At 23.9% G+C, this 26,076-nt stretch overlaps 7 protein-coding genes across 7 annotated transcripts; 3 read left to right on the plus strand and 4 right to left on the minus strand. All coding sequences in view use genetic code 6, as the record gives it.

Annotated features, from left to right (window-relative positions):
- Positions 1-17: 17 nt before the first annotated feature.
- On the minus strand, positions 18-2,642 carry TTHERM_00522880 (hypothetical protein; the record flags this gene model as incomplete). Its single annotated transcript, XM_001014466.2, has 1 exon — positions 18-2,642. The coding sequence occupies exon 1, from the start codon at positions 2,481-2,483 to the stop codon at positions 18-20; it is 2,466 nt and encodes an 821-aa protein (XP_001014466.2). The 5' UTR covers positions 2,484-2,642.
- A 1,610-nt stretch (positions 2,643-4,252) lies between these two features.
- TTHERM_00522890 (hypothetical protein) lies at positions 4,253-9,437 on the plus strand (the record flags this gene model as incomplete). Its single annotated transcript, XM_001014467.1, has 4 exons — positions 4,253-4,452; positions 4,569-4,767; positions 4,886-5,800; positions 6,024-9,437. 4 exons carry the CDS (start codon positions 4,253-4,255, stop codon positions 9,435-9,437), a joined length of 4,728 nt encoding a protein of 1,575 aa, XP_001014467.1.
- Positions 9,438-9,972: 535 nt separating this feature from the next.
- TTHERM_000522919 (hypothetical protein) lies at positions 9,973-10,999 on the minus strand (the record flags this gene model as incomplete). The annotated part of the gene is made up of 6 exons (XM_012797329.1): positions 9,973-10,431; positions 10,481-10,547; positions 10,603-10,675; positions 10,726-10,767; positions 10,814-10,918; positions 10,975-10,999. The coding sequence occupies 6 exons, from the start codon at positions 10,997-10,999 to the stop codon at positions 9,973-9,975; spliced, it is 771 nt and encodes a 256-aa protein (XP_012652783.1).
- A 1,133-nt stretch (positions 11,000-12,132) lies between these two features.
- TTHERM_00522920 (HELP domain protein) lies at positions 12,133-20,621 on the plus strand (the record flags this gene model as incomplete). The annotated part of the gene is made up of 20 exons (XM_001014470.2): positions 12,133-12,224; positions 12,352-12,445; positions 12,515-12,607; positions 13,018-13,564; positions 13,617-14,022; positions 14,081-14,439; positions 14,494-14,609; positions 14,678-15,770; positions 15,833-16,191; positions 16,242-16,503; positions 16,566-16,745; positions 16,806-17,315; positions 17,380-17,571; positions 17,634-18,270; positions 18,336-18,557; positions 18,620-18,956; positions 19,010-19,260; positions 19,311-19,791; positions 19,847-20,260; positions 20,316-20,621. The coding sequence occupies 20 exons, from the start codon at positions 12,133-12,135 to the stop codon at positions 20,619-20,621; spliced, it is 6,951 nt and encodes a 2,316-aa protein (XP_001014470.2).
- Positions 20,622-21,023: 402 nt separating this feature from the next.
- TTHERM_00522930 (WD domain, G-beta repeat protein) lies at positions 21,024-23,600 on the minus strand (the record flags this gene model as incomplete). Its single annotated transcript, XM_001014471.3, has 1 exon — positions 21,024-23,600. The coding sequence occupies one exon, from the start codon at positions 23,598-23,600 to the stop codon at positions 21,024-21,026; it is 2,577 nt and encodes an 858-aa protein (XP_001014471.1).
- Positions 23,601-24,098: 498 nt separating this feature from the next.
- On the minus strand, positions 24,099-24,308 carry TTHERM_000522939 (hypothetical protein; the record flags this gene model as incomplete). The annotated part of the gene is made up of 1 exon (XM_012797330.1): positions 24,099-24,308. The coding sequence occupies one exon, from the start codon at positions 24,306-24,308 to the stop codon at positions 24,099-24,101; it is 210 nt and encodes a 69-aa protein (XP_012652784.1).
- A 1,423-nt stretch (positions 24,309-25,731) lies between these two features.
- TTHERM_00522940 (hypothetical protein) lies at positions 25,732-25,926 on the plus strand (the record flags this gene model as incomplete). The annotated part of the gene is made up of 1 exon (XM_001014472.3): positions 25,732-25,926. One exon carries the CDS (start codon positions 25,732-25,734, stop codon positions 25,924-25,926), a length of 195 nt encoding a protein of 64 aa, XP_001014472.1.
- Between the last annotated feature and the right edge of the window lie 150 nt (positions 25,927-26,076).

Raw genomic sequence — 26,076 nt, forward strand, 5'->3', positions numbered from 1 at the left:
ATTTTAATTTGTATAACTCAAATTTAGAGCATTATACCATACTTAGATAAAAATTGGTTGTAAATGTTTTTAGAGCGTAATGAAAGAAAATCTTAGAAGTTTTACAAGTCTTCTTAGCTAGAAATATCAACTTAGTCACTCATTATTAGTAAAGATTACTTATAGGCATTTTGGTGTTCTAAAATGTCGTCATGAGGGATTTTTTACATAAATGGAACTATTTATAGCTCTATAATTTCCTTATATTTTCTGATATAATTAAGACAATTAAAATTCAACTATTTTAAGTTTTTTGTGAATTTTACTGTTTATTATTACTGTTGTTGTTATTATTACCTTTTGTAATAAGATTAATTGAAGGGCACAACATTTTTATTGCTATTAAAATTTTAAGCTTATCCACAAATATTGGTTTAGTTGGTTATTAAGTTTAAGTTTTAGTAATATTGGTTAGTAGAAGTGGTATCTGATGATTTTGAAATATTGTTTTGACGGTAAATTTATAAATTAGATAACTTTTGATTATTATGAGTTTAAGGATTTTCACATTGATTTCTTTCATATCCTTCCATTGTACTGACACGTGAACGTTATGAAATTAGTGGATTTTAGATGTTTAATTGAGGAGGATTCTATAATTTTAAAGGAATAATATTCTAATTACAATTTTTACTAGTCTGTTATCCATTAAAGCTAGTGTTGTTTTTGCTATTGTAAGATACATTTGAATTTGTTCTCTACTCTCTAAACATAATATTTTTTTATTCTCTCTCTTATTAAGATCCTTTAGAGTAAAATGGAGATTAATTTTTTTGAGGTATATTTTTTAATTGAGTTTATTATGCTTATTTTATAGCGGGGCATATCACATTTTATGGAACTTGCTTTTACTAAACTTTTTAATTAGCTGTGTAGCTTTTGCTGTTTCTACTATCATAGTTAGAAATAGAATTTTCACGAGATCCAATAAGCATAGAAAGTTAATTGTTTAATGATGCATTTTAATTAACTTTCTAGGTTTAATTGTAGCTGGTGTTTATTTTAATTCCACTTTTTTAGCTTGTAACGTCACATAAACTATTTTCTTTATTAGAATTAAATTATGAAAAGTGTTATTATTATATTTAATGTGCTAAAATATTTTCTTAAAGAGAGGGCTAATTTTTCTTTTTAAATTTAAATATCTTTGAATTCAACTCACTATATGTAGTTTCGTTCTAGGTATTTAGAATTTAGTTATTATTTTGCTTAGGCTTTAAGATATTGCAGTTAGCAATTTAATCTTAAGCGATTTAATATTAACAGCCTTAAAATGATGGTTAATATTGATTATAGCAAGTTTAACTACAATTACTTACAAAATTCTGCTAAGGCTAAGTGCTGTTGCTAGATAAAATATTTTAATGGCTATTGATCGAGTTTTAACTTTAATTAAATTAATACTAAGCTGTTGGGGGTTTTTATTTTAAACTATTTTGTGAATGTTCTGTTTTGATTCGGCGGTTGGAGCTTAAGTTAGTAGTATTCTCTTTGTTACATCTTTAATTAATCATTTTTATAAACTCCTAATATTAGACGATATCTTCGCAAGGTTATCTAAATTCACGGATTCTTTTTTTGCAGTAATGCTTTTAAACTTCACACATTTTTTTGACATTCAAGTTTTGTAAAAGAGGGTCCAGTTAGTTTTATGAATTTGATCTTGAAATTATTGTAGGATTATTTTTATCATCTTCTATTCTATTTAATTAATTCTTGCTTATAATCTTCCTATCAAAAGAAGAAGATCTTTAATTGCTTTTGTTGTAATTGTTCAAATTCAAATTATAATTATTGTTTTTTTATTATTTCTCAATGCCTTCTTCAATTTAATCATCTTGAATAGAGCAGCTTAATTCTTTCATTTACATAGTCTCGTCTGCTGCTTCATATGAAATATTCAGATCCCTTACATGATCGCTACATTCTTCAACTGTAGAATAGCAAGGAGCAGTATTTAAAACTGTACCAACCAAATCATTATTTCTGTTGCTATTGCTTATTTTTATGCTTTTTTTGTGTTCTAAATTTTATTATAAAATTTGCTACCTATCTTACTAATTAGACCTTGAAGAATATGCTCCGATAGATTTGTTGCTATTAGACTATTTAAGGGATTAAACATTTCCTTTTTAACCTATATTCTAAGTGGTATTCGAAAAAATATACTACTAATTCTTAGGAGAAGAGTAATTTTATTAACAACTTACGCTGCATTATTATAATTACTTTTAACTGTTATAAGAGTTGAGATCTAAGTTTGAAGATTATGCATTTGTCTACCTCCTGTCAATAATCTAATTTAAAATCTAATAAGGATTTTATTTCATATTATTTTTGCTGCTAGGAGACGTTGATTCGTTTAGCTAAGTTATTTAAATTTAATTAAGCATAAACTAAAACTACTCAAAATTGAATAACTTCATTTTTGGAGTTTAAAACATTTTATTTGAAAGTGCTTTTTTATCTTTTAAGCTTATTTTTTAACAAGTATTGTTATATTATTCGATCTGTTTGTTTGATTGTTTGTTTGTTTATTTTGTTGATTTCTTTTTATTTCTATAAATTTAGAAATTTGCTAATTTTTAATTTTGATTTTACTTAACAACTATCTGAATACTGAACGACTATATTTTCATAAACAAACAAACATATAAATAAATAAATTTCATTATTAAGATTATTACAAATTATTGATTCCCGCTTTATTAAAATCTATTAAATTTTCATATACAATAGTATTACATTTTTTTAGTAAAAACTCTACCGTTCAGATAAAAAGTAATTTAAATTCAACTACTACATACTGTTTTTTCTTTAATTAACAACTTATAAAAAAAATGAAAATTTTAAGTTACTTTTACTCCTAAAAAATATTTTAATTTTCACCAAAAAAATTTTTTGTAATTATTTAATGATAAAAAACAGTAGTTTTATCTTTTTTTTAATACAAATATTTTTATTATTACAAAAAAAATAAATTAAAATTAAATTTAGATTTTATTACTGGTTTAGTCTAATCTGAAATTTAATAATTCTAAGTTACTTAAAGAGAGATAAATAAAAATCAAAACATTTGAATTATTCATAATAAAAAATATTATTTTTCATTATTATATATTTTTATATTAATATAAATAATTTTAAATGCAATAATCTTTATATATTTTTAAATTAATATTGTTAATTTAGATAACTTATTTAATGGTTATTTATAAAAAACAAAAGAAAAAGGATACTGAATAAAATTAAAATTTTAATAATTTTATATTTATATTATTCAATCTAATATAAAATATTTATTAATCTTTTAATTTTTTATAAATTTTACTAGAATTTAAATATTTACATTTATTAGGATATAAATAAGATAAAATATTTAAATTTAAATCTAATTTAAACCATTATTGAACTTTATATTTTAGGTTTTTTCAACAACAATTTTTCTAAAATGATAAAGATTTATTTTTTAAACTTAGATAATAAGTAATTGTGTTAAAATTTGTTATTAAGATATTTTTTTTTAAAATAATTGAAAAAAATCAACAAATTAAAACTTTTAATGTATAAATCTTCAGAAAAAAATTAGGAATTTATTGATTAATTAGTAATTAATAACAATTTAAATATTATTTTAAAATATATCAATTTATTTTATCACATTTAATTTTTAAAAAAATTTTTAAATATTTATCATTCAAAAAATATAAAATGATAACTAAAATTAAATATAGAAGTTAATTTGAAAGATAATTTTCTATTTTAAACTGATATAAATCAACAAAATAGATTTCTCTTAAAATTTTAAAAATGGAAATTATAATTAAAAAAGTTAGATGTTTCTGCTAAAAGCTTATGTGAAAAAACTTGAGTTAGTTAAAATCCCTTTGGTAAGTGCATGTTGCTTAAAATATAATTTAATCATTATTGATATGGTTGTTTTTATTTTTGAATTATATATTAAGAAATATATAATGAACATTAAAAGTTATTGGATGTAAAAAATATTGAGATTGGATGGTTAATTGAGTAGAGAACTAATAATATTAATCAATCAATTAATCTCAAAGTATTAATTAATCAAATAGCAATAAGAGATAATATTGTATAGTTAAAATATCTTACTCTCTTTTTATTTAAAGAAATATAAATTGTCATTATTGAAACAATTATATTTTTATAGCATTTAAAATTACAGAAAATAAGTTGATAAATGGATGAAATTTATTAGCTAGTTAGAATAAGAATAAGCAAAGTTCATGAGCTAAATAAAGTTTTATCAACTTAAAATGAATAGCTTAAAGTAGAAGACATCCGTAAAGCTAAAGAAGATGAAAAATTTAGAACAGAAAAAGAAAATTGGATACTTAACGTGTTAAAAGCTTTAAAAGACTATACTTTTGAATAAAAACAGTAATGAACGAATCTTAATTTTTAAAAAATTAATTGCTTTATAGTTCATTTTCTTTATTAAAAAACAGCATCTTTAAGTTATTTATCAGATAATTTATATTATTTTAAATTCTTAGGATATTATGCGAAAAATCACTTGATATAATGAAACTAATTTGGCCAGAATTTCAATTAAAAAGCACACTTCAGTATGATGAAGATTTCAATAAAAGATTTTTAGATATATATTTAAAAATTTTTACTGAGTTTTTTTCTCCTTTTGAACAAGCATATGAATTTAGATTAACTCTTCGTTAAGTTGCAAGATCTAATAATGTAAATAAAAAATTTGAATTAATATAGAATGGATTTGCATTTCTATGTGAAAACAAAAAATCTAAATATACTTATCTTAAATGCATTTGTGATTAATCAACATTTTATAAAAATATAGATTTCAATTGTGCCTGATATGTTGAAATACTTAGTAGAGTTCTCTAGAGATTATTTTAAAAAATTTATGATATATTTATCAATACAAAGAAATAAGCAGACAGGAAGTAATTAACAAGGAGGAATATAGTAAACGCAAAATAGTTAAAATAATAATTAAAATTCAATAAACAATCAAAATAATACCTATTAACCAACCAAGTAAAATTAAAGGTCAAAATCCTAAATTCCTTGTACTAATTACTCTGATAATTAACATTCTAGTCTTAAAATATAACTTTCAAAAGTTGGAGCTGTTATTTAAAACAATATCAATGAAACAGAAAACAAAATTTCTTAACTCTCTTCTAAAGCAGAATCTTATGATAATAATAATAATATTATCTTAAAAAAAAAATCAATTTCTCTTACCAAATAAAATGAAGATATTAAGCTTATTGGAAACATTTTAAAATAGTTTAATGATGACCAAGCATAGCAGCAAATACCTAAAACTGATTTAATTTATGCAAAAGAAGAAGAATAGTAAAAGGAAAACGAACTTTCTTGTAAAAATAGTGTAAAAGATAACTACATTGATTTTAAAGAAATTTAGAATTCTAAACAAGTCAACAACGAAAATGAAAATAAAAGAAGAAAGAGCTTATTAGCAAAACAAGTCCAGTAGCAAGCTAGTTCTCCACTAAAATTAATATAAAATAAAAAATCTATTCCAACTGAAGGTCCTTTTTAAGATGAAAAAATATCTCCTAGACAAACTCCTATGAATATTAGTAATGCCAGATCACCTCTAAGATAAAGGCTAAACAATTAAGGAAATCCTAGTACTTAGCAAGTTTAATCCAATTTAATTTATAATCCTTCAATAAAAAAAAGTGACCTCTCAGTCTTTCCTTCTACTCTTTAGATATCATGGGTAAAAAATTATTAATTCTTGATAATTAAAATAAACTAAAATAAATATCAAAAATGATAAATATGTAATACCGTAAATGATAAAATAAAGAGTTAAATCTAAAAATATTTTTTTTAAATAAATAAATTTTTTAAAAAAAAAAAATAAAAGTTAAAAAATTATTTGATTCAGATATTTATAAAATTTTTTACATTATTTATTCTAATATTTTGAAAATTATTAGTTTGTGTCAAAAGAGAAAGAAATGAAGATAACAAAACAAACAAATGTTAATTCTGTGATATCAGATATAGATTTTTCAAATATTTAGACTTTCAATGAGAAAATGAAGAGAGCAAAAGGAGTTGATGATATAAAATTAGTATACATTTAAATATACGAATAATCTAAGCAGAGAAATCTATATATAAATAGCACTGTTTAGAATTATAATGATAAATATAGAAACAAGTTTCCTAAAAAAATAAAATAAGTAAATGAAGAAAGAGATAAAGAAGATAGAGAGTTATATGCTAATACTATTTATTAATCTTCTATTTTTTAATAATATTTCTTTTCATAAAATGAGGATTTATTAAATTTTTAGAAGAAGGGAGATTTGGGAAATTTCTCATAAGTTGCTACTTAAAAGATGTTTATAGTTAAATCAGCTGCTACTAAAAATAGGAAATATAATTCACAAGTACTTACTCCACCTCCTAGTTATATTTAAAATTCTACTTTATATATGAACAGTAGTTAGAAAACAAATAATTCAATAAATGTAAATAATTAAATTACAAATCAATAATAAATATCAAACAATGCAACACCTTTACAATAAGCGTCATAATCAATAAATAGTTAATAAAATTAAATCCTAAACAATAACATTTATAATAATTCAAATGTCAGTAAACCTAAAACCGTCTCCTGCTTAAACTAAGTACAAACTTATTCTTCTACAGTGTAATAATAACAGAGAGCATTCTCGCCTTCTAAATATCATAAAATAGATCATACAAATTTACAAAATAAACTAAAAATTATTAGGTTAACTAATTCTAGATGCAACTCTGCTCTTATGAGACCTAAAATAAGCCAAAATAATTAAAATTTAGAAACAAATAATTTGGTTCCTATTGAAACTTTAAATAATTTTGAAGAAAAGTAAACAGAAATAATACCAAATAGTTGTCATGAAATAAAGATATCATAAAGAAACTGTGATCAATCAACTACAGACTAATCTTAAACATTAAGATAAAAATCTAACAGTGTTTTGCATACTAATAAATAATCAACTGATATTTAGCAATCATTTCTAGGAGATACTATTTTGCAAACTTAATAGTCAAGAAACGATTATTGTATATAGGGAACAGACTTCATTATTAAAACTTAAAGTTTTTAAGAGTTAGATGATGAAGTAGATGATAAAAAGTTTAATGAGGAAAATTCAGTTATGGAAGCAAGCTTTTGTCAATAAAACACAAATTCAAAATAAAATTCAACAAAAAAAATTGGCAATGTTATCAATATATAAGATGAAAACGAATAAGGATAAATATATGTTACAAATAAAACTCCTAATTCAGATAATAACTTTAAAAACTAATCAGAAAGTGTAATCAAGCAAAAGTTAGATAAATTTTTAGATTAAGATTTAGATTATGATGAAAGTCCTTAATCTCCAACAAGCGAATCAGCTGCTTGCTACTTTGTCTTTTCTAAAAAGAAGAAAAAAAGTAGTAAAAAGGTGAATGATTAGGATACTGGTTAGAATAAACGAGCCTAAAGCTAACAAAGCCAAGTCGTTACAACTATTCTAAAAGAGTTTAACTCTTCCCCTCAATAAAATCACTTAAAAATGAATAAAACATAAAAAATTAGCTTTAAATACTAAAATTCTTTTTAATCTGTAAATTAAGCATATCCTATAATAAGGGACTTTGATTAAATGAATTCTAAAGGCTAGCAAGCTTAGTAATAATAATTATAAGCATAAGAAAAAATTGAAGAATCAGAACAAAACAAATAAAACTAAAAAAGAGAATCTGCAGAAGTTTCAAGCTGCTCTTCAACTAATTCATAAAATAATTAAAATTTATAACAATAAAATCAAAAAAATAATAATAAATATTAAATGAGCCAAACTTAAGCTAACAATCTAAATGGAAACAATTTTAATTACAATGAGATTTTTGTGGCATAGTAATAAAATTAATCAAATAGGCTTCCTTAAATAAACTAATCAAACAACAATATTAGCAAATTAAATTATTTTCAATAAAATGGTAACGAAATTAAAATATTATAATAAAATGAAGAAGAGATTTAGAAAAGTAGAATGCGAAATTATCAAAATTAACCTTATATAAAGAAAACACAAGATTATTCTAACATGTTGGCTAATAACCCAAATTAAAATTTATAAAAAGAATACTCTTTAGTTAATAACTAATTTAGCAATAATAATATAACCAATAGCTAATTTTCGAGTTAATTATAATAATTAACATATTAATCTAATAAAAATGGTTTGTATAATAATATTAATTATTAATATTAGCAACCAGAAGACCAAATGAAGATAAATTATCCATAAAATTTGAATGTTATGACAGATAAATTTAAGAATTTGCTTTTATAGAAAATAAACAAAATAAAAGGAGAAAAATAGTAATAAGCTACTGAATAAAATGGAAATAATCAAAATGGAGTTATGGGTGGAACAAATGGAATTCCTCTTAAGATTTTACAATAGACTCAGATGTAAAATTCTATTTTATAATAACCTTAAAATGCATAAGCATTTTCAGTTTCTTAGTCTAAAATATTGTAAAAGTATCCAAATAATATTAATTAATAAAACACAAATTCTATATCGTCTACATAACCTTCTAGAATAAATAATTTTAGTTAATAATAAGCTATTTAAAATTAAGATAACTCAAAATCTAGACCACCAAGTAATAACTAATTAGATTCAGATATGAAATAGTTAAATTAAATATCTAATACAGTGCCTATAAGAAAAACTAAAAATATTAGCTTTTCTGTGGATAATTAGGGTTAGACCTTTATGCAAAACAATTAAAATAAAGTAAACAATTAAAAGATTGCTTAACAAATAAATACAATAAATAGCAATAATGTTAATCAGCTCATAACAAACCAAGAACAAATATAGTAATTGGTTATTCAACCAAAAAATAGCTCTAAAGATATTTTTATTTCAACCTAAAGTAGATAAAAATATTAATAAAATTCTTTTTCTAACACTTCTAAAAAAATGAATCCTCAAAAAAATTATTCTGCTATTTAAAATTAACAGACCATTTAAGCTGTTTAACAGCTAGTAATGAATGTAAATTTTACAAATAATACCTAAAACACACAGCTTAAAGCTGGTTAGAATGCCCTTTAAAATTTAATTGGATAATCAAATATGAATATCTAAAAAACAAACAACTGCTTTAATATGAAACTGCTTAAAGTTCAAGGAAACACAATAAATAATGATAAAAAGCAGGAAGGATTAGTAGAAAAAGGTTTTAAAAGCATTTAATAAGACATAAATAAATAATTCACAACAAGTTTAGTTACATAATTACAACCTTTCTTTTAACAACATCTGATATAATAATAAAAATGATTTTCCTATATGCTTATACATTCATTTTAATTTCTTTTTATTGTACAATTATGTAATGTTTTTACTTTAATAAATAATTTAAATTTTTTATAAGATTATTTAAAATTAATAATAAATACCTTAATTCCTGATATATTAATGCTACTCCCATTAGCAAATTTTTTCAAAAAATGGCCTAAATAAAAAAAGTAAACAAATAATATTATGATCATAATTCATAAAATGTTGATTTTTCTATTAAATTTTATTTTTAGAATTAAAAAAAAATCCTATTAATTAATGCCACTTTTAAAAAAATTTTTTTAATTTTTTAATTTAGCCTTAAAAAATGAGGAGCTAATGTAATGAAAATGGAGTTTAAAAGTTTTAATTATTCTTTTAAATTTTGCTTTAACTTGATATTTAAAACTTAGGCTTTACTCAAACCAGTTAATTTTAATAACAAAAACATTATTTATTATAATTAATAAAAAAAAAAATTTTATTTCAAAATAAAGAATAGCACTCTTTTCTATAACAAAAAAGTGTTCGATAATCACAGAATATTACATTTTATATTTAGGTAGGAAATTTATATTTAATTTTGCATTTATTAAAGAAAATGAAAATTCAGTTTAATTTATAAATCAATCATAAAGAAAAGAAAATAAAATAACTATTTTTAATGCTTATAAAAAATGGGTTATTATTTACAATTTATTTTTGAATTTACTTAATTAATTTGATACGAAAATGAATAATTCGTTATATGTAAAAATTTATCATTAATGAATAAGGATATATTATATATAGACTTTGTTTTGATGATTAATACGAAGAATACTATTTATAATTATTTTAAGAAAAGTCTATATATCTATCTATAAATTGGTTTGATAGTTAAGAGTGATATATCAAAATTTTTCTTTTCTTATATACATTCTTATATTTTAGTAATATGTATAATTGATTGCTTTCTTAAATATTCATACATTATTTTATATATGTTCCTATTCTGTTATAAAATATTATAAAGAAATTATTTATAAAATTATATTCTAAACCTTTTTCTTTTGTTCCTTAAGCTGCATTTTATGCTGCAGCAGCTCCACTGTTATCTTAATTCTTTACCTATTGTTAATATTCAAAATTAACTCTCTGAAAATATCTATAATTTTTTAATTACTGTGCATGCTAATACTTCATAAGCTAATCCAACAACAATTAAAATAATTCCAATAGTTAATGATAAAATAGATCTTTTTATTATTAAAACACCTAAGAATTTATAAATATAGAATAATTTTACGAAGTTTTTTATGAGCTATCATCTAGTAATATAGTTCCTAAGCTATAAAAAATAAATAAATCAATGAATTCATTTAAAATAATCATACAAAATGCAAAATATTCCTCTACCAAAGAAGCTAGCTAGAAGCCTGAAATTTTCTACAACATAAACTATCTCCCATTCTGCGCACACAAGAGAAATGCCAAAAAATCTGTATTATTAAATAGATATTGATAAAATAAAATAAATACATTAATCTATAGATACATATAATAAATGTCCAAAATTGCATTGATTGGGTATAAGGTATCGGTTGCAAAGCTAACTATAGATACTATGATCAACAAACAGCCACAAATAACAGCTGCAATTTTTGTTGCATGCCTAAGATTAAATCCCATAGAAATCTAATATCTTTTACTTTTTATTTCCTTATAACTTTTTTAATTTATAGAATAGGTTCACTATTTAATAATTCTATTTATAATCAAATTAAATATATTCTATCGCTTTGGTCTAATATAATAATCAATTTATTTAAAATAGATAAAAAACAGTATTGTATCTATAATGATCAATTGATTGGCCAAAACAACTATTAAAAACAAATGATGTAAAATTTAAATTCAAATATAATGTAGTATAAAGACTCACTTAATTTAAAAAAAGGCTAAGTCGCTTACAAAAAATTAAAAAAACTTTAAAATAAAATAAAAATGTCTAATTTATTTAACATTAACTCATACTAATCTAGTATTTTTAATTATTGAAATAATTAAAAATTTTATAATATTGAAAGTTATTAAAAAGATAGAAATAAAATTCATTATTTTTATTAAAATTTCACTTTAACGAATAAGCTAGAAAGAATTTGTTTAGATTTTTATATTTTTTTTATTAAAATAAAAAAAACTCCACTTTTAGATTTTTAAAAAAAATAAATTAGTTGATCAAATGAGTAAAATAAAATATTTTTAAATGAATTTTAAATTGAATAACTTTTTATTTTGATTTAGTAAAATTATCATTTTAAATAAATTATTAATTTAAAAAAATATACTTTTCTAAGTTAAAAATCATTTGAAAAATTTTATAAAGCTACATATTTCACTAAAAAATATTTTTCGTTTTGTTGAAATAAAATTTTTATATGACATGTTTAAATACATAAGTTATCCGATTTTACCTTAATACTTTTATTGATCAAAAAAATATGTTCTCAATATAATTGAAATTTTTATTTGTAGTATCTTCATCAATAAATTTAATCAAATTAGTTTTATTAACAAATAAAAAGTAACTTTCTTCTTTTGAAAATAGATAAAATAAATAACTAATAGCTATTTGTTAAAGATTAATTTCCTATTAAATAAACAAACAATATTAATACAATATCTTAAAAATTAAAATAAGCTATAATAAAAGATGGGAAATGATATGTCAATAGGCAAGTATTCTGATTTAGAATCTATGAAAAAATATACTGATTTTTCTCCAGGATAAGTAGATATAATTAGGTAAATTCAAATAATTTGTTTAATTCTTTATTTAGGCATTCTAATTTATTATATGGCATTTGAGTTAGAAATGGTTTTATCAAATTTCACATAATAATTGTATATTAATTTACTAAATCTTAAATAGAGAAAAATTTGATCTTATGGCAGACGAAGATTTAACCATTTCGAAAGATTAATTTGGAAAATTGATGAAAATTCCTCCTTAAGAAGTAGATAGAGTATAAACAGACTTTTAATTTTATTATCAATTTTTGCAATTAATATTTTTAAAAATGTTAAATTTATAGATTTTTGAATATTTTGACACAGACTCTAGTGGAAGGATAGATTCATATGAGTTTATTTCAGCTATTGCTTTACTATCTCAAGCTCCATTAAAAGTAATTAATTAGTTATATAAATTATTTTAGAACAATTAGAAGTAAAAGTGCAAAATATTAAGAAAAAACGTTTTTAAAACTTGGTCTATTTTGCAGAACAACAAAATATATATGAATTTTTAATATTTAAATGCAATTTATCAATTTATTATAGAAAATCATCAAATAGCGAATTTAAGATATTAAAGAAACTATAATTTATATAATGCTATTTATAATACATTGAATCTAGCATTTTGCTCTATTATTATTAATAATTACTTTTATTAATCATTTATAAAAACTTAATATTTATTAAAAATAATCAAAATTAAATTAAATTTATAAAATATAACTTATAAACTCTTAATATATTAAATTTTTATATTAATAAACTAAAAAAAATTTATGTTATTTTATTAACTTATTAGAGAAAAGCAGAATTGATATTCAATTTATATGACTTTGACAAGAATCAAACTATTACTTAAAACGAATTGGTTATTTTACTAAAGACAACTATGTCTTCATTGAATTCAATGTGCGGAAAGGAAGAAGCTACTATTTAATAAGCAGAAGCTAAAACAAAAGAAATTTTATCAAAATATGATACAAATAAGGATGGAAGTATTTCTCTTAAGGAATTTTAATCATTTGTATCAAAAGATTCTGATATTTTGAGAGTCCTTACTAGCTATGGTCTTATATCTAAGGAAGATTTAAGACATGATTTTGGTGGCAGTGATGATCTTCCTGATGCAGATTCTGATTTAGAAGAAGAAATAGGGAAAGCAAATGTTGATAGAGATGATAGAATCGAAAGAATTAAAAACGGTATTGAGCATTCATATGTAACTGACGAAGAAAAGGCTTTATATGAGAAATAACTCAATGAAGATAAGAATTCTTTCAAGGAATAAAAATATTGGTAGAAAATTATTGGCAATACTGTAAGGCCAGACGAAAAATCAATTAGATGTATGCAGAATTATTTTGCTTATATTTATTTAATATTTAATAATAAAACTAGATGACAGTAGTGCTCCTCCTGTTAATATGAGCATAGATCATATTTATGGATATCGTTGTTATGATACAAGAAATAATATAAAGTATAATTTAAATAAAGACTTAGTCTATCATCACGCTGCTGTAGGAATAGTTTAAAGGCCAAATGAATAATAAAACTTTTATTTAGAGCATACAGATGATATTACTTGTATTGATACTGCAGGAAATTTAGTCATCACTGGTCAATTAGGAGCAAACCCTTTGATCTGTGTTTGGGATTCTACTAATTTAGAAACTAAATTTGTGTTTAAAGGAGTGATCAAGAATGGTGTATCAAGTGTTGCAATAAGCTAAGATGGGAAAAAAATAGCAGCTATTTCACTTGAGAAAGAAAGTTCAATTGTCATTTATGACCTTGAAAAAGCGTAAAAAATAATATTTAATATATAATGTTATTTTACAAATTGTTTCTTTTAATTATAGAATATAACAAAGATTAAATCCAACAAAGAGAAGCAATGATGATGGTCTTTTGGCTACAGGAAAGCTTACAAATAAAGAAGTTTTTGATGCTAAATTTGATAAGCAAGGAAAAACTGTTATTGTAGCCAGCATAAATGACATTCTTTTTGTAACTTTTGATAATAACTTGATTAAAGTTGCAAAAGGTGTTTGGAGTCAAAGTAATCCACCCTAAGCTTGCCTTTGTATTGGCTTTAGTGAAGTTGGCATAGTAACAGGTATGTTTAAAGGATAGCTTTATCTTTGGAAAAGTAGTAAGTTCCATCAGGCACTACCTGCTCACAATGGACCAGTTAGTTGCATTCATTCAAGGGAAGGAGGTAAAATATCAACTGAATCATGAATAAAATAATAATTTTAATAAATATAAATAGATAAAAAAGGTATTATAACTGGTGGAAGAGATGGCTTTATAATAATTTGGGACTCCTTACTCAAAAGTTATATAAATAAAATTGATACAAAAGAATTTAAGCTTTACTCCCAAAAGGTATTTAATTAATATAACTATTTTATTACTTTTATTTTTAATAAAATACCAAAATTAATTACATAAAGATTTGCGCAGTCACAGAAGATATTAAACAAGAAAATTTGGTCTTTGGTACAAGAACATCTGAAATAGTTGAAATGTCTCAATACAGTAACAAATCTAAGAAATTGACTCATGGACATTGGGATGGAGAACTTTGGGGATTGGCTACCTCTGCTAATCATCCTTATTTTTATACAGTAGGAGAAGATAACTTCTTAGCTTCTTGGAACATTGATAAAAGATGTATTTCATAAAGCACCAAACTCGATTTCCCTGCTAGATGCATAGATTTAGCAGCTAACATTAAATACTTAGCTGTTGGTTGCTTAAACGGTACTGTATTGATTATAGATCCAAAAAGTCTTGTAGTTATATTTAGCTTAAAAGATAGAGATCGTGCTGTCTCATGCATTAAATTCTCGCCTGATAGTGAATTACTAGTAGTTGCTTATGCTGAACCTTCTTGTGAAATACTTGTTTATGATGCAAAAAACCATTTCAAGCAATAGACTAAAATTCGTGGATCAACAACTGCTGTCACTCACATAGATTTTAGCAATGATAACAAAAAAATAATTTAATGCAATAATGAAGGATGCGAATTATTATTCTTTAGTTTACTTGAAAAAAATAAAACTGGTGCCTTAGGTAAGTAGATATTAGACTATAAATAAGTTTAAGAATTAAAATGGAAAACTTAAAATTGTATTTATGGATACAATGTCTAAGGCATCTGGCCTCCATGTTCAAATGGAGGAGATATCAACACAATTGATTTATCACCTATTCGTAATATTTTAGTAACTGGTGATGATTTTAGTAAAATTAAAGCATTTAGATATCCATGTTCATCTTAGAATTAGAGTTTTAATAGATACAGTGGTCACGCTTCTCATGTAACTAAAGTTAGATTTGTCAATAGTGGATCTGATGAGTTTGTTATTTCAATTGGTGGAGCAGAAAAATCAATTATTTAATGGAAATTTGAATTTGACAATGCTTCTGCTGAACTATCTCAAGAAGTTGGATCGGCTGAATCTAAAGATTAAGAAATTGTATTTGATGAGGCTTCTGCAGATAAAGGTGACTAAGCATTAGCAGTCAAACCATATTTAGGTATAATTAAATTATAAAGTATTAATTAAAGTTTAACTTGAATAAAATATTTTTAATAACAGGATAAATCACTCTTAGTATCCCTGAATAGTATAGAAATATAGATGAAAAGAAATTTAATGTTTTGCCATAAGCATAATTAGCTTTGAATTATGTTTTTGGTTTCAAAACTAAAAATGTAAATGATGATAGTAGAAATCTTCTGAAATTCTTGTAAAACGGAAAAATTGTTTTCCCAGCTGCTGGTGTTGGTATTGTACTTGAGAATAAAAAAGACCAAAGCTTTTTCATTAAGCATGAAGAGGATATTGTTTCTTTAGCAGTTCATCCTAAAGCAAACATTGTTGCTACAGGATAGATGGCAGCAAAAGGAAAATCTAATTTGATTGATATTTACATTTGGGATAGTGAAACAAAAAATGTAAATAAATTATTATTTAAAAAAATAACTAAATAATTAATTAAATAAAGGTTTTAGGTCTCTTAAATGATTTCCATACAAGAGCTGTTAGTGTTTTAGAATTTTCCAGTGATGGAAGTTAATTACTTACAATAGGTGATGATAACGATCACTCTTTAGCAATTTATGATTGGCAGCAATCCAGAATGATCTGCAATTCAAAAGTAGACAAATCTGCAGTTACATGTGCTATTTGGAAGAATAATAATGAGTTTGTAACTTGTGGTGTTAAGCATATCAAATTCTGGTCTTTACAAGGACGTAATCTGACATGTAAATTTATTTTATGATTCTAAAAGAGTGCATTTGTTTATTTTTCTTTTTTAATTATTAAGCAAAATCTGGTATTGGTATGGATCCATTTTCTGCTATTACTTGCATAACTTGTACTTCAAGTTCAGTAATTGTAACTGGATGTGCAGATGGCAGAATTCACATTTGGAATGGAAATTCAGCTTAAAAAAGCATTAAAGCTCATAACAAAAGTGTAGGCAGTATAATAGCTACAGCATCTAGTAATACATTTTAAAAAAATTTTAATTAATTTTTAAATAAATATACTTATATACATATAGAGCCTGGAAGTAAAGATAGCTTTGTGTACAGTGCTGGATATGATGGTCTAGTATAAAGATGGAAAGTAGATGGAAGCAATATTACTGCAGACTCTACTTTCTAAATTGATTTAAATTAACAAAATTCTTAATTTGACCATGCAATTATTTCGTTGTCCATCGATTCAAAATAAGAACAAATCTTGATAGGAACTAAGTCTGCTGAAATTTTCTTGGGTAAAATAGCTTAAGGAAGTCATCCAGAAAAAATATTAGATGCTCACTATGATGGTGAATTGTGGGGATGTGCTACTGATTCTAAGGGAGCTAGATTCGTTACATGTGGTGGTGATAAAACCGTACGTATTTGGGACATTCCTTAAAAGAAGTAAATTGCTTGTAGTGAACCTCTTAATAGTGAAGCTAGAGCAGTTGATTGGTCTCCAATGACAGGTTCCATGATTGCAGTAGGCGATACATTAGGCTAAATTATTCTATTTGATTAAAATCTTAAAAAACTATGTCAATAAAGTATGATTTTTTATTTTATTTTATTTTTATTTAGCATAAATGAAATATTTAAAAATATAATTAGCAACTAAATTCTTTAAGCCTATCAATTAAAAAAAATTGACAAATTGGATTGAAGATATTAAATTCTCTCCTAATGAAAAATATATTGCATTAGGAGCTCATGGAGGTCCTTCTACAATTGAAATTTTTGAAATAAAAGAATCTAAAGAAAACGGATCTAAATCTATTGATCTTGCAATGTCAATAAATGCAGGTAAATTAAAAAAAAAATCATATTTAGCTTTTATGTTAAAATTTAATGTTTTACAAAAAAAGGATTGACTTCAGCTCTTACTCATTTAGATTGGAACACTGCTAGTGATAAGCTTGTTGTTAATTCATAAGCTTATGAGCTTAAATTTATTAGTTTGAATCAAAAGAAAGATGTTGCCTCAAGCACATGTGCTGAAGAAGATTGGGCTTCATGGACTTGCACTCTTGGTTGGTTTGTTAAAGGTATTTTCCCAGGTGTGGATGGAACTGATGTAAACACTGCAAATCGCTCTAAAAATAAAAAAATTATTGCAACTGGTGATGACTTTGGAAGAGTTAACCTCTTTTAATATCCAGCTGCAGCTCCTAAGCAAAGCCATCATACTTATCTTGGACATAGCTCTCATGTTACAAGAGTGAAATTCTCTTATGATGATAAATTTTTAATTTCAACTGGTGGAAATGATAAATCAATTTTAGTTTGGAGCACTGAAAATATGTAGGATGAAGCAAGAAAACAAAATGAAAGATAATATGAATAATAAGAAGATATTTCAGAAGAAGAAATTGGAGTTGTTACTAAAAAAGATAAAAAGGTAGGAGCTCAAAAGTTTGGCAAATAAGTTCAAGCACCTAAAAAGTAATAAGAATCTGATGATATCTTTGGAGAAGAAGATACAGATAAGGGAGATGAATTTATGTAATAATCTTTACAAAAAGTTTAATATATATCTTTAAACTAAATATTTTAAATTAATTATATAGGGCTGTTAAACCTTGGCTAGGAGCTATCAAAGAACCTACTACTTATTACAAAGACCCTTTAAATTAATCCAAAGAACCTCCTGTATCTCTTTAGTTAGAATATGTACACGGATATAGAGCAAAAGATTGTAGAGATAATATTAGATATTTGAAGTCAGGAAATATAGTTTACAATGCAGCTGCATTGGGTATAGTTATGGATATTACAAGTAACACTCAAAGGTACTCAAAAATAGTTTTATTTTTAAATTAATTTTATAAAAAAAATATTTTTACTAAAATAGATTCTTTAATTTACACACTGATGACATTACAGCAATTGACGTACATCCAGATAGCATACGTGTTGCTACAGGTTAAATCGGTGCTAAGCCTTCTATATATGTTTGGGATAGTAATACACTTCTTCCTCTTTGTCACTTTAAAGGCAATTTAAAGAATGGCATAAGTGCTCTTTCATTCTCACCAAGTGGTGATAAGTTAGTTGCTATTGCTATTGATACTAACCATGAACTAGCAATATTCGATATAAATGCAAAAAGTAAAACTGGTGGCGTTCAAATTTTACTTGAAAAATCTGGTCCTGATGTAATTACTGGGGCTAAATGGAGAAACGAAAATGTATAAATAAATTATTTTTGAGAAAATATTTTTATTATATTCTTAAAAATTAGGAATTTGCAACAGTTGGTGTTAAGCATTTCAAATTATGGGCTCTTTCAGCTAGCAGTATTAAGGGCACAAAAGGTAGCTGGGATAGCAAATTTACAGGTTCTACAACTATCTTAACTGTTAATATTTTAGGAGATGATTACTTATGTGGTGGATCAGATGGATTCTTATAAGTTTTCAAAGGATCTTCTTTAACTAACTACAAAAAAGTACACGATAAAGGAATCGATTCTGTATTTGTCTAGGGAGGAATGTATGTATTTTATTAAAAAAAGAGTTTATATTTATCATTTTTTTATTTAGGATATTTACAGGTGGAAGAGATTACAAAGTTTTGGTCCTTGACAAAACTTTGAATGTAATTACTAAAGTGGCTTTGGATGAAGTTCTTAAAGGACCTAATATTCCCTCTTTATGCCCTGAAGTACGTTCTATTAGCCTTTCTTCAGACTCAAAGAATATGATCATAGGAACATATGCATCAGAAATTTATGAACTTAATACTAAAGATGCTAAGATAACATCTACCACAAAGTTTGCTCAACCAAAAAGTATTGTCAAAGGTCATTACACTCCAAATAAAAAATGGACTAATGAAGTATGGGGCTTAAGTACTAATCCTCAGAATGAAGATATCTTCTACACATGCTCTGATGATGGTACTCTTAGAGCCTGGTCTATTAGTTAGAAGAAACAAGATAAATGTATTAGAACAATCTTAGATTCTAATAATTCTGAAATTCCTCCAAATAATTAAACTGGAGATTTATCTGACTCTGTTAAGGTATTTTTATATTAACTCAATCTTAATGATAATAAATTTATATTCAATTATTAAGGGACGTTCTATTGCTGTAAACTGCGATGGTTTTGTTGCAGTAGGATTTAAAGATGGCTCTATTAGATTATATGATAGTAACCTATCGCAATAAGTTTACACTAAATAGGCTAAAGAATGGATTTCTGATTTGAAGTTTTCTCCTGATGGTTCTATGTTAGCTGCAGGATCTCATGATAACGCAATTTATATTCATCTCATGAACGATCTTAAATAAAAAGTTAGACCTCTCAAAAAACACTCTTCATATATTACTCACATCGATTTTTCACTTGATGGTAATAATCTACATTCTAATTGTGGAGCATACGAGTTATTATTCTGGGATGTTAATACCGGAAAATAAATTCCTTCAGGAGCTACTCAATTTAGAGATGAGAAATGGGTTTCATGGACAGCTACACTAGGGTGGCCTGTAAAATTTTAAAAATTAATTTAAATATAATATAATAATTTAAAATAAACTTTAGGTATAAGGTATTTGGCCAGAAGCAGCTGATGGTACAGATATAAACGCTGTTGATAGAAGTAATTCAACATATTCTAGAAATGATACACCACCTGATAATTACTATCTCTTGGCTACAGGTGACGATTTCTCATAAGTAAATATATTCAGATATCCTTGCATTAAGAAAGGATCCAAAGCTGTAGTTGGAAAAGGTCATTCAAGTCATGTCACTAATGTTAAATTCTCTAAAAACGATGACTACTTAATTTCTACTGGTGGTGAGGATAACTGTGTATTTTAATGGAAGGTTATTAAACAAAAATGAATGAATTCTCAGTTATTTATTAATGTCACTATCTATATTTTAAAAAGTATTTTTTATGAGTTTTAAATTTGAAATTATTTAGTTAATATTTCGTGTTTTTTCAAAAATTATAATTTTTAAAAAAAAATAAATTCATTAAATATTTATTTTTTGTTTATAACTTTTTAATTTTAAATTATTAATTTAAAATAAATTAAGCAATTCTATCTAATTAATAAAATTCATAGATCATTCATTCATTTAATTTATTTGAAAATATAAATATTTAAATTTGATTACAAATAAGAGTTAAACAATTTAATTTTTATTTTTAAAATTTGTTTGAACAAAAATGTAATAAAATATAAATATTTAATTAAATTCTAATATTTGATATAAATAAAATTAAAATATTTATTGCTATCATTCTTGATTAAATAATTATAGACAAAATATTTGAACTTATTTATCATTATTTCCTATAGCTAGGATGTGATACTTATTTGTATCAAATACAGACACTTTAGCAGAAAATCCATCTGAGTGCTTCTTTTCATCATTTTAAAGAACATATTTGGTTGAGCTAATTACTTTTTATTTTGAAATATCATATAAATTACATATTCCATCCCAGCTCATGGCAACAAGGAAATTATCTTCAAAAAGATTTAAGCTGCTTATTCTCTGCTTATGTATATGACGAAATTTAAAAGTAATGCATATCTCAGCATTTATTTACTACTTCTCAATAAAGCTTTCTTTAAATTTATCACCTTCTTCCTCATTTGCAGCTGTTGGTTATGATTTCTATTGTTGTAACTACAATTAATAATTCTAATTTTCTAAATTATCTTCCAGTTTTGAATTTAGTTTAGAAAGATCTAAAACTGTTATGGTTCCATTACCACTTCCAATAATTGCAGTGTGAGGATTTTTAGAGCCTAGTATAATACTTGATATTTTTTCTTTGGAGCATTTTAGCTTAGCTATAAATTTGAGTTCGGTTACCTGATATTTGGGCTAACGCCTTATAAGAGGTCCAAATGCAGCACTTCGCTCACTCTTTTTAGATTTTATAGTAGACTGTAGTGTTTATTGGTAATTCAAATCAACTAAAACATTTTGATAGATTAAAATATTTCCTGAAACACAACCAACTATAGTATACTAGCTGTTTGTCTCCATGAATTTACAATCTTCATCTTAAGGTAAATCAAAGGTTGCTATTAAAGCATTTTATTGCTCAACTTCTGTATTTATATTCCAAAGCTTTATTGTTTTATCATATGAAATGCTTAACAGTTAGTTATACTAATTTGGAAGGAAAGAAATATTTCTAACTGTTTTAGTATGTCCAACATATTCTTTAGTTAAATTAGGATTTAAATCAACAGAAGAAGACACATCTTATGGAAATTTGTAAACTTAAATAACTCCTCTGGATGTAGCAACATATAAGCTATTTTATTGCTTATTATATACCAATTAAACTCCTAAATCTCCTAGCTCAATTGTTGCTTTATGGTGAATGACATAATTTTAGGTGAAACCCCAAATCTTAACTTTTTATTCATTTCCACATGTTGCAAAAGTATTATGATTTATTGTTGCAATAGAGTTGATAGATAATTTATGGTCGGTTTAAAGTAAAGCTTTTTATTGAAGGCTGATCATTGAAGAGTCTATTTTAGGATCTTAAAAATCACTTTTGACCTTCATGACGATTGATTTTTTATCATAACTCTCATACCATTCTTAAAACTTATCATCATCTAAAAACTCTTCTACAACTGAGTCTTTATTATTTTCTAATTATTACTTGTCTTAGCATTACTACTCATACAACTATCTTTTGTAGTTAATTAAATGCTAACCTTGAAGCTTTAGTCTTGTAAAATCAAATAGCATAATATCTTCGTCATCATATTCTTATTAAATATTATTGATCTCATTTTTACCTTCAGTTGCCAACTTTTTAAATTTGTTTGATGTTGAGGGAGGTTACTGAGAATTCTTTAATGCATTTTATAAGAGGGAGTTTATTGAATCTTTTATATATTTTACTTGCCTAGTTTTATAATATTTATTATTCTTTAAGTCATATTTGAACTCTTCTAAATTATCATTAATTTCCTAAATAAACTGTTAGGCAGAGAAAGTATTTTCCTTTTCACGAACCTTTTTCATGAACTCGTTAATTTAATAAAAGTTAGAATAATCAAAATTATTAGTGAGAATTTCTTTGAAACCCTTTTCAATTATCTATCCTTCTTTAATTATTTAGTCATAATTCTTTTTTATTGAAATATTATACCTTTAAATAGTTGATTTTTATTCATTTTAATACTAGTCAATCTATTTATTTAATGAAACTTTTAATTCAGCGCATAATGCTGTTACACTTCCAATAATTTCAGTTAAGTCTTTTTCTACTGTATCTCTCATTTGTTAAACATTTTAATTAACTTCTTTCTCAACTTTGTTTACATTCTGTTGTATTTATTCTATTTTTTAGCGCTCTAGCTTACCAGATATTTGATCGATCTTTAATGGGACATACTTTTCTAAAGAATTGAAATCGTTTTTACATTCTATAGCATGCTTTTCATCTTACAAAATACATTTAGAGCATGAAATCACATTTTTAAAAGTACACTTTTTGTTAATACAAATGTGATCATATTCCCTAATTTTATGCTAAGAACAAGAAATATGTAAAAACTTTCCTAATAATTCAGTTAATGACTTTTCTATTTCTATTGGCTTTAGTGCCTCTTGTTATTGATTAACCAGTGAATCAATTAATTACCTTCCTGTGTGAATTTAACTATTTGGAGGACTATCTTTTTTAACTTAGTTATCTGCAGATGCTGTTTTATTAGCTGTATTTTAAAGATCAGTCTTTTTTGTTGCTACATTAACTATTGAACTCCTTTTACTTTCAGGTTAAATCTGAGTAGTGCTCTTTTCACTTTTTTATGTAACTTATGTTTTCTTCATTTTGTAAAACTTGTAAAATTAATTAATTTTGTTTTATTAAAATTTTAAGACTCAATTATTGTTTTCTTTTTTTTCAAAGAAGTAACTATTAAAAATTAAAACACAGATTTTTATAATAAATACCAACTAAAATAAATATGTTTAAGTCAATTTATGAAATTAAATCTTATTTTATCCAGTAACTTAATAAAAAATTATTTTCATAAATTAAAGCATGATAAAACTTTTTCATATCAAATCTACTTTCAATAAATACTATCTATTTCATATATTTAAGTGTTAATGAATTAGATTTCATAAGAAGATTGAATAATTTGGTTTTTGTATCTGCAGAATAGATATCGTTGAACAAAAATAAATTAATAAGAAAATAAAATTTCTGTAAAATTTGTTAAAAATGGATAACTGGACTATATTTTATTTATTCCTATCATAAATAATATCTGGTTTATTGATTTGCTATTTCTTAAATACATTAGAGGATTCTTTAAAAGTGATTCAAATAGCTACTGCAGTGGTATCTTTATTAACTGGATTTGTATGCTTTCTTTTAAACTTATTCGACTTAAATGAGTCAATTTAAAGTCCATTCCTTTAACTTTCTTCTTTATTACTTTTTTTCTCTATTATAATTTGTATTTACAAGATAATAAAATACTGTTTCTACTATTATTCTGATGATTAAGCGCTATGGGTTTTAGGAAGCATTATTCCTCTAATTGGTTTTTTAATTCTAAGCTTTATATTTTCTAGATTATCAAGTAATGAAGTAAAAGTAATATAGTGAAATAGATTCAAAGCAAGTATAAGAAAAATAATTTTCAAAGATTATATTTTAAAATCGTATTTAAATAAAAAAAGTGTATATCATAGCCTTTATAATTATTTATTTGCAATTTTCATATTTTTTAAAAATAAATATTTTTGCAAGCTAATTAATTATTTTTATTCAATCTTTTGCTTGAACATCTCTAAATTTTATTTTTTAATTTTGATAATATTTAGAATATCTTTAATTTTTAGCTATTCTAAAAAATGATATATTTTAAACAAGTTAAATACAAAGAAAGGTAGATAGAATAGTATGATATCAAAAATAAAAAAATTAATTTAAAAAAAATGTTTTAATTTCGAGATATTTGAATTGAAATTAATATAGGTATTACTTGGAATTAATATAATTTAAGTGGGAATTTAATTTCCTTTTATATATTGGTTCGCCTTTAATTACAAGATATTTGAAAAAGATTTTATCAGAAACTAACCAATCCACGTTCTACTATAAAATAATTCTAAATATTTAAACATAATATGAGAATTAGTCTTTATTTTTTATCATATGAACTGAATATCATTTTAATTACAACTACTTTAAAATAATTAATTAGATTTAATAAAATTAGTGCCTTTTCTTTTGTAGTGGTAATCAAGCAAAATTTTTAATTCCTATTTGTATTTGTATTTTTTATTCATCCTCCCTTAAATTATTAATTCTCAAAAATCTTTGCTTATTTTGTCTCAGTTATTATCCTTTTTTGAGAAGAAAATAAGATAATCTTTTTTTTTTATTGTTTGATTTTCCTTTATTTTTCCTAAAAGGGATATATTCTATAAAAAAAGTATGCTACTATAAAGTACTTATTTTAACAAATTAAAATATTTAATTTTTTTAGTTTTTTGTAATTTTTTGCTTTTTAAAGTATAATTTGAAATTAAATTGCCAATTTGATTGATGCCTAACAATAATTTTTAAGGTTTTATCCAAGTACGGAAGGAAGATCAAATAAGCATATTTTTCTGATGAAAAATAAAAAATTTTGTCTGTAGCAACAAGAAATGAAGAAGATTAGTTTTTATTGATTTTAGTAATCACAAGAAAAGAATTATGATATCAGATGTTATGATAAACTTTAGGCGCTTAAATATAATGTAAAAAGATATTTATTAATATAAAAATAAGAATTTGTTAGAAACCCTTACAAAATCAATTAATAAAATCTTTCTTTTTACTTAGTTTAGGAATGATATTTATTAGAAAGAAAAGTTTTCTCAAAATATATAATAAATAATTAATTGATTGATAAAAAATAAATAAATCTCTAAATAATAAAATAAACAAATTTTAGTAAAAATGGATCTCGAAAGACTCGGTGTTAAGGAAGGTGTCAAGCTCACTGAAGAATAATACAATGACGTTCTTGAAAAGTTGTTCCTTTCTAAGAAAATCAGCTTATTGAAGGCTATCGTTTTTAAGAGAGATATTGCTCAACATTTAATTTCCAGACCTGATTAATCACTCACTGATCCCTACACTGCTACTGACTGATTAAAATACTAATTTAGTTATTTACTTATGAAAACTATGAATTATTAAAATCCTTATTAGTTTTTCTATTTTTGTATACATCTTTTGTGTAGTAGCCTCATTTTTTTAGATGGTTTATCATTTCCTTAATCACCCAAAACTTAAATTAAT

The sequence above is a fragment of the Tetrahymena thermophila genome, assembly GCF_000189635.1.
Source record: "Tetrahymena thermophila SB210 genomic scaffold scf_8254664, whole genome shotgun sequence".
In the NCBI taxonomy this organism is placed as follows: Eukaryota; Ciliophora; class Oligohymenophorea; order Hymenostomatida; family Tetrahymenidae; genus Tetrahymena; species Tetrahymena thermophila.